Source organism: Pteropus vampyrus, unplaced genomic scaffold (assembly GCF_000151845.1).
Source record: "Pteropus vampyrus isolate Shadow unplaced genomic scaffold, Pvam_2.0 Scaffold179, whole genome shotgun sequence".
NCBI lineage: Eukaryota > Metazoa > Chordata > Mammalia > Chiroptera > Pteropodidae > Pteropus > Pteropus vampyrus.
The window spans coordinates 1,385,321-1,393,560 of NW_011888960.1; the positions used below are offsets into that span (position 1 = coordinate 1,385,321).

The 8,240-nt window shown below is 54.8% G+C and overlaps 1 protein-coding gene and 1 long non-coding RNA gene across 2 annotated transcripts in view; both read right to left on the minus strand.

Moving 5' to 3' along the window:
• Positions 1-8,240, minus strand: part of STK10 (serine/threonine kinase 10) — a 94,385-nt gene that overhangs the window by 28,642 nt on the left and 57,503 nt on the right. Inside the window, exons 5-8 of the mRNA XM_023537144.1 lie at positions 6,205-6,277; positions 4,955-5,149; positions 4,291-4,372; positions 1,078-1,196 (exon numbers count right to left, since the gene is read on the minus strand). Of these exons, the coding sequence (XP_023392912.1) occupies positions 1,078-1,196; positions 4,291-4,372; positions 4,955-5,149; positions 6,205-6,277 (469 nt within the window). The remainder of the gene's footprint in view (positions 1-1,077; positions 1,197-4,290; positions 4,373-4,954; positions 5,150-6,204; positions 6,278-8,240) is intronic.
• The window catches only part of LOC111746218, a 13,784-nt gene continuing 12,509 nt past the window's right edge, over positions 6,966-8,240 (minus strand). Inside the window, exon 2 of the long non-coding RNA XR_002783021.1 lies at positions 6,966-7,882. This is a non-coding gene — a long non-coding RNA (uncharacterized LOC111746218). The remainder of the gene's footprint in view (positions 7,883-8,240) is intronic.

Sequence of the window (8,240 nt, forward strand, 5' to 3'; positions counted from 1 at the left end):
CCTTGAAAACACATTCACAACGGAAAGGTCCACTAAAAGCATTTTTATCCTCGTTTGAGGGGCCGGAGGGTGGGGGCAGGGGCGAAAAGAAAAAACAAACAAACAGGTCGTCTGTGGAAGGCCACAGGCAGCGCCCTATTCAACCGGGTCGACACCTGGACTTTGCACGCCCACCAGCAATAAACCTCACTCGCTTGTCATTTGGTTTTTCCAAACCAGTGTGACTTTTCTCTGGTGAGTCCAAAGTAGGAAAGAGTTGACGAATTCCATTCTTCCCATGCCCCCACTCACTCACTGATGCGCGCCACAGCCACCACCACGGCAAGGCCGGCGACGTACCAGGTGCTGCGAGGCTGGCAAGGTCGCTGGCCCTTGGGGCCCGGCAGCCGAGTGGGAGACAACGGTCCGTAACCAAATGACAAGATCGTTTCAGATCCAGTAACAGGCTAGCATGAGGCCGGATCAACCTGGCCTGGGCAGGCAAGGCTACTTAGGGCTGTGGTCAGAGGAGTCTCCGGGAAGAGGGGACATCTGAGCTGAGACCTGAGGGAGGGGAAGGGGCCGACCAGGGAAAGATGTGGGCACAGAGAATGCCAGGCAGAGGGAGCAAGTGCAAAGGTCCTGAGACAGACTGGGCTTGGTATGTTGGAGGCACCGGGCCGGAGCAGCAGAAACTGCGGGCGAGCAGCGTGGGGGAGCCACAGGGGAAGATGGGGGGTGCACACGAGGCCCCTGGTGAGAAGCTGAGACTTGATTCTCGGAAGCCACTGCCGGGCTGCAGCGCAGCAGTGACAACGACCGTTTAAAGGTGTCGGTCTGCCTGCAGCATGGTTCCGGGGGGTCTTGAGTGGGACTATGAACGCGAGTCACTCGTCGTGGGGGGCAGCGGGTACAGCAGTACGGCCGGACTCAGGGCCGGGCTGCCTGGGCCTAAATCCTGCTCCCAACACCAGCACCTCAGTCTGTGCCTCGGTCTGCTCATCCGCAGACTGGGAGTAACAGTATGGTCGTTCTAAGCATTATAGTAAGTGCTCAAAATCTGACAGCTATCACCTACGGCACGATCATCATCGATACCTTCTCGTCATCACCTCCACCATCACGACCATCACCATCACCACCAGCAGCAGCAGCGGCGGCGGCGGCATCACAGAGATGCCTTTGAGGCACCAGTTTGCACCTGCGGCCACTCCTATCTCCTCCCACATCCCCACAGAGCACAGCGTTTTGGAACAGAGGGCGAGAACCAGATCCTAAAGGCTCCCGAGCTTGCACTGCACAACTTCACACGCGAGAACTTGAGCGAGCAACCACAGATCGCTCCACGGCAGCGGCGGAACAGATGTGGCAGAAATAAATCATGCAGGCCAGGCTTCTGGAAATACCAGGTTTTCATCGGAGCAACCACATGCTGACCAGATTAGTAGCCCTTCGGGATGGCCGGGAGCCGCGCCTTGAGGCTGAACCATCTGCTCTGCTGCCTCCCCTGACCAACCCGGGTCCTTAGTAAATGGGGGCTGGGGGGTGGGGGGACATGGAGAAGAAAGCTTTTGATGGACGGGCAGGTGAACAGAGCAGGTCCCCTGGACGCCTAGATGCTGGAATCCGGGGCAAGCAGGGCCAGCAGACGGGCAGGCCCTCCTGTGGCTTATGAGGTCTGGATCACTGTTTTGTCACCTGCTCTGGGACACAAAGCACAGACCGCCCCTCCCCGCGTCAACTCCACTACTTCCAGGGATGTTTAGAACAGACATTTCCTCGACCCCCAAACTGCCAAGGCCCGTTAAGGAGACAAAGGACACTGGGGTGTGTGCCTACAAGGGGACAGGCTGGAACATCGGTCCCCAGAAAGAGCTTGGCCCCCCCGCAGGAGGCCCGGATCGGAGGGGAATCTGCCATCTGCTCCTTCAGGAAGAGGGATAGCTGCCCTGTGCCATCTCTGCGGGGAGCCCCAAGATGCCACACAGCTCGCCCACAGGCACCCGTCTTCCAGCCAGGACCTCGCAGCCATGCACAGACATCCCGTCCAAGGCCTTGAGCCAGTTTTCCTCCGTGTGCTGAGAAACCGTCGGCCAGGGGGGTCCCGCGTGCCAACACTGGCCTTAGAAAATGCCTAATGGCGTTTCCGAGTCTTCGGGTGTCAGCGGCTTCCCTTCGATCTGCCCTCCCTTCTAACTTCTTTCATCTCTTCTTTCCTCCCTCCATTTGGAGGCAGCTAACCAGAGGGGTACGAGTACAGGCTTTGGGACCAGACGACTAGGATCGGAGTCCCAGCTGTCACTCACAAGCTGTGTGACCTCGTGCAGGCCACCCCACCTCTCTGCGCCTCAGTCTTAGCTTCTGTCGAATAGGGATGTGAATAGGACCCTGTCACAATGGCTAAATCACTTAACCTTCGTTACACATTTAGAGCAGCACCTGGCACGGACCGGCTTACATGGCCACGTAACAGTGTGTTATGGGGACACGTCAGCGAACGAAACAAACACTTCTGTCCTCAGACGGCTGACACGCTAGTCAGAAAGATAAACAGGAAACAAACGAGTAAGTGAAATCGCCCTGTGCTATATGCCAGGGAAAAATTAAAAGTAGAATAGGGAGAGAGAATTAGGGATGTCAGGGGGCATCAAGTTTGCCGTTTAAATAGGGTGGCGGAGGGAGGACTCGCCGACAAGATGACACCTGCACAATGACTGAAGAAGACAGCCAACCACGAAGAGCCTTCCGGGCGGCATGGAGAGCCAGGGCAAAGGCCCTGAGACAGGCTGACCCTCGTGCGAGGCCGGGGCGGCTGGTGCAGAGGGCGACAGCCGTGACGTTACAAGTGGTGCCTATGGGATCTCATTCACTCACGCGATTCCGAGAAGGGTGCACTACCCACATCCTACAGGTGAGGAGTGTAAACTCGGGCCCGGAGGGAGAACTAAGGGTCCAGGCAGGCGAGCCTGACGTCAGAGCCTGGGTGACTGCTCGGCGAGACCGTCCCAGAGAATGTCTGCCCAATCAGCCCAGGAGCCACAGACCAAAGGGGGCTCGAGGCAGATGCAGGGAAAGCTGAGAGGCCAAGAGGAACCTCCTAGAAGCTGCCGGATACAAGCGCCGAGGTGGAGACATGACCAGCTCTGGAAGGGGCCCTGGGAAGCCAAGATCTGGACCTACCTCTGGCTCCCAAGCCAGGTGGCCTCAGGGAGCCTGTTCTAAGTCAGCGTCCCCACCTAAGGGGACAGTAATGGACCACCCTCCCCTGCTCAGGCACGGAAAGCAGTGGAAAAAGCTGACAGCGGCCTATGCTCTGAAAGATGCTTCGCTTATCTCAAAGGATCTCTCCTTTCTCCCCCTGAGGACGCAGCAGGACATTTTTTTCCGACTACGGAACGGAAATTCCTGGTGCAGGCTAGGGCTGCAGGGCGGCCACTGGGGACGAGCACAGCTGTCTCCTCACAGCGGAATGTCCTGGAGGCCGGATGTATGGGGCCAGCAGGTGCCTGCTTACAGGAAACAATTGGCCCCAAGCGCCCGGAGCGTCTGCATCAGCCAGTGACAGCAGGCTCACCCCACCCCCACCCTCCGGCTGCCCCACCAAACACGGCAACACCCAGAAAACGAGGCCTCTGGTCCCCCACGCCTCTGCTCTCAAACACACTGCAGAAATCCACGAGGAACAATCGTGGCCCCCTGGCAGACAGACCCCATTCTACATCCTGGTTTCTTTCTGTGTTTTAATAATTCGATTCGACGCGTCAAACATTCACTGAGCACAGTGCCTGACAGTTAAGTGAAGCATTTTACAGCATCTTCTCGGTTCATCCTCACCACGAGCCGATAAGGGGGACACCGCTACTATCCCCATTTCAGAGCAAGAACCGAGTCACAGAAAAGTTAAGCCACTCGCCCACGGTCTCACAGCCAGTAAGAGGCAGAGCTGGGATTTGAACCCAGGATTTTCCAAACCCCGGTCCACACATAACTGAGCTGCACTGTAGGCCCGAATGTCCACCTCGGGCACCACGCCTGACACCCAGCAGGTGCTCGGGAAAAGTGGCTGAACGTAAAGAAAGACTGGGCCCGTGGAGTGGCCTCTCCTCCTGTCCTCCCACCGCATGTCAGAGGCTGTCATATGGGTGGAAGGACCAGAGTGGACGGGGCGTGTCGGCTGATGAACGAGTGGTTATGCACACTGTCCCCGGAGCCAGGTGAGAAACGCAAGGCTGACCCCAGCGGTCGCCCAAAGGAAGGGCAGGCCGAGGGGCAGGCTGCCGGCCCCGGGAGAGGGGCCGGGGACCCACTCACCTCCAGCAGCTGCGCGGCGCTGGGCCGGGTCTCTGGGTTCTTATCCAGGGCCGTCTTCAGGAAGTCTCGGAACTCCGCGGACCTGGGAGCACAGGTGGCACAGTAAGCTCGGGGCAGGGAGAGCCGAGAGAACGCTCCGTGTCACAGCCCACTCTCCCGGGAGCCCTGTGCCTCCCACACGCGCCCGTCAGACGAAGGGCGCCTTCGTGAGCTAAAGGAAGAGGCGACGGGGCCTTCGACGTGACCTTCTCGTCGCGGACATCACTATACAAACGGGGACGTGGAAATCAGAGGAGCAGGGACCTGCCTAAGGCCACGGAGCAGAATGCAGCGAGGCCGGGGTTCGAGCCTGAGCCCCAGTTCCCAGCCCAGGCCTGTGCCATGTGGCTGCTGGGGCTGCTCTTCCCACGGTGGGCCCTGGTTTCCCTGGGTCGTGAGTCGGCTTTAATGGGGTGCCTGTGCGCAGCTCGCCGAGGGGAGGAGGGGGCAAGAGGGCCCAGGGAGCTCAGAACGGCCTGGGGACCCCAGGCTCCGGCTACTCCCCCACTTCAGGACCTAGCAGTGGCAGGCGAGCCCCAGCACCTCCACTCCACCTCCGCCTGCCCCGCGTGCGGGCCACTGGTTGTCGGGCCACTGGTCGTCCAGCGACACCCTCGCTCCTTACCACTTGGACGGCGTGAGCAGCGTCGGGGGGTCCGACTTGGCGATCTTGAGCAGGACCCGCATGGGGTTGAGCTCATGGTGCGGGGGCTCGATCTGGGCCATCTCGATCAGAGTGATGCCCAGGGACCAGATGTCGGCTTTGTAGTCGTACGGCGTGTCCTTCATGGTCTCACACATCACCACCTCGGGGGCCATCCTGAACCAACCAAGGGACAACAGAGGGCTCAGAACCTGGCCTCTGCGGGCGCTTCTCAGAGCCCCAGCTCCAGGCCCAGCACAAGCCAGCGTCAGGGGGCTGGAGGCACTCCTGGGTCACGATTCACATGACTGTCCATCCCACTGTCTTCCACGTGATGAGTCTTCACACAGAAAGATGCCTTCCAAGCCGCTCCACGGCCTCGTCCTGCTGCAGCTCCCGATGCCTACCACAAGATGGCAGCAGCCATCCAGAACACAGAGTCCTGGGGAGGGCGGTGGGGGCAGAGGGGAAGGGGCCCAGAAAACACTGGGGCGGGAGAGGTGGCGGAGAGACTACAACGCAGGGAGAGAAGGGATGGAGAGAAAAGGAGAAAGAGGAATAAAGGGCAGAGAGAGAGAGAGAGAGAAAGAGAAAGAAAGGGTGAGTAATAAGCCAGCGAGGAGCCTAACTGCACAGTGGGGAGTAATGCGCATGAAAACCAGAAAGTAGTTAGGTGTGAAACCAAATGAGTGTTTTTAAACAGTAATAGTTTTGGAAAAGGGAGCACAATGAACTAGAGAAGTCCAGGGAGACTTCACGGGAGAGTAGGAAGTGAACTTGTATTATTCACCCTCGCAGCCCCAGCCCCAGCTTTGAATCTCTACCTGCCGAACTAATCAAGAATTGAACCATTTTTAGGGGTTCCAGTTACAAAACCATTAATGGAGCATTTTCTATAGGCAGCTATGTGCACCATCCCATTTAATTCTCACAAGAACGCATTCAACGAGTGCTATTTTATTTATGTTATATTGTTACTATTATCATATTTACACTATTACATTATTCTATGTCCCTGATTTTACAGATCGGGAAACTGAGGCACAGCGATGCTAAGCAACGTGGCCAAGGTCACAGCTCTAGTAAGTGGGAGGCTGGGCCCAGACCGGCAGGCTGACTCGGGAGGCTTGGCCTCCTGTCCTCTCTCCCCTGGACCGGCCAGGGGTCACCTTGGGGAGTTTGTGGTTTAACGTTTCGTCCACCATTCCACTTCCCGATGCTGCATGACTCACCAATAAGGCGTCCCTATGAAGGAATCTCGTTTCTGCAGAGTTTTCAGATTCTTGGCAGACACACCAAAGTCAGCTGCAAGACAAAAATCTCAGATAGAGTATTCCATGGACATTCCTCCACCCACAGCCCTGGGTGTGAATTCAGAGAGACACATTCCAAACCAACTAACAGATGCCGTCTTCTATCTTGCAATTTGGCGATCCTTACAATCATACATACTGCTGTCAGGATGTACCGAGACATGCATTTTCCTACTTGCTAATGAGAGGATAAACTGAAGAGCATTTTAGCAAAGCAGTTTGGCAAGAAATTGCAAGAACCTTTAAAATATCCATACTCTTCAAACCGAGTAATGCCAAACCTAGGAATCTACCCTAATGAAATAACCTTAAATATAAACATAACTTATGTGTAACGATGTTCATCGAAGTGCCACAGTAGTAGTAACAAATTAAAAACAACCATAATCGCTTAGCTTTCACAGGGAGCAATTTTCATTAGCAATAATCGTACCTCAGGCAGACCTCTTGGCTGGACACTGCCACTGATCGAAGCTTAGGGGGTGATTTTAAACGTTTTTATATATGATATATATAATATACCCCACCTTTTCCAAAAGGATTTAAGACGGTGTGTCAAACACATACACAGAGTAAGATAAACCGAGAAATGAGGAGAGGTAAGAAAGATAAAGGGTGGACAACCGAAGAGCTTAAGTATGATATACCCCGCATGACAGAAAGTTTTTTAGTCATTAAAATTAGTTTTGAAGTATTTTTATTCAATATCTTAATACTGAATTATACATATTAACACGTATCAATAGGAAACATTTAATGTTTCATAGTAACATTTAATATGTACTGAAATACTTTTATACTTGATATTAAAATATTTTACGTATGTGCTTATAAAGTTAAGTGGCAGAAGGAGGAGAGGCACAATATATTGTATGATCAAAATTACGCCCCCTCCCCCTCAAAACAGGGCAAAAATACACAAAGAACTGACTTGCAGGAAACAACCGAACTGTTGAAATGGCTCTCTGTGGGAGGTGAGGCTAGACGAGCTTTCTTCTAAATTCTGTTAACTTGCTATGACAAACATGTCTGACTTTTGGGACTAACAAAAATTAAATCAATCTCTCTTTATGCCCGCAGCTCACACGGCCAGTCCGCCTCCACACAGCCAGCAAGAGGGGTTTCCTCCAGCGCTCCCGGCTTCCGGCACAGAGATTCATCTTGATTTAAAAATAAACTCGGGAGGAAGCGACACCTTGCGAGAACCGGCCCTGTTCGGTCTGAAGCCACGAGGAAGCAAAGGTGTTGTAACTGCCGGACACTCCAGGAGCCTCTGCCCCATGGGTCTTGAAATGAGCTGGCCCCAAAACAGTGAGGTGACACTTGCTGTATTCAGTCGAATTCAAACCAGGAAGGAGCGTCATGCTGAGAGTGTGGGCCGGAATTTGAGAAAACTGTCTTCCAGTCTTGGCTCCAGTACGTCACTGGCTCATTCATCCCAGTGCCCTCGGGAGCCAGACATTAGCCAGGGGCAGGGAATACGGACAGTGGGGGCCAAAGCAAACTCAGTCGGTCCTTGCCCCCAGGCAGCTAGCTCCAAGTTCAGTGGCGGAAGCAGACAGCAACCAGATAAACACCAACACGTATCTATTCATAACTGCAAAGTGATAGAAAGATGGGGCTGCAGGGCCAGGAGACTCTACAGTCGGGGGGTGACCTCCAGATGGGGGGGAACGGGGGAATGGCCTGGAGGAAGGACTGCTTAGTGCCTCGGGACTACCCATTCATTCAACAGATATTAACTGAACACCTATTTTGTGCCAAGCACATTAATGAACCCAAATCCTCACCCTCGTGTGGCTTGTGCTAGTGATGGGAACAGGCCCTCAACCACCACCACGTGGCAGAGAGCAAAGGGCTGGAGAGGGCTCGGGGAGGGGCGGCTACTGCAGACAGGAGGTCAAGATCTGGCGGAAGATAATTCCAGGCTGAGGAAACATGCTGGCTGGAGGACC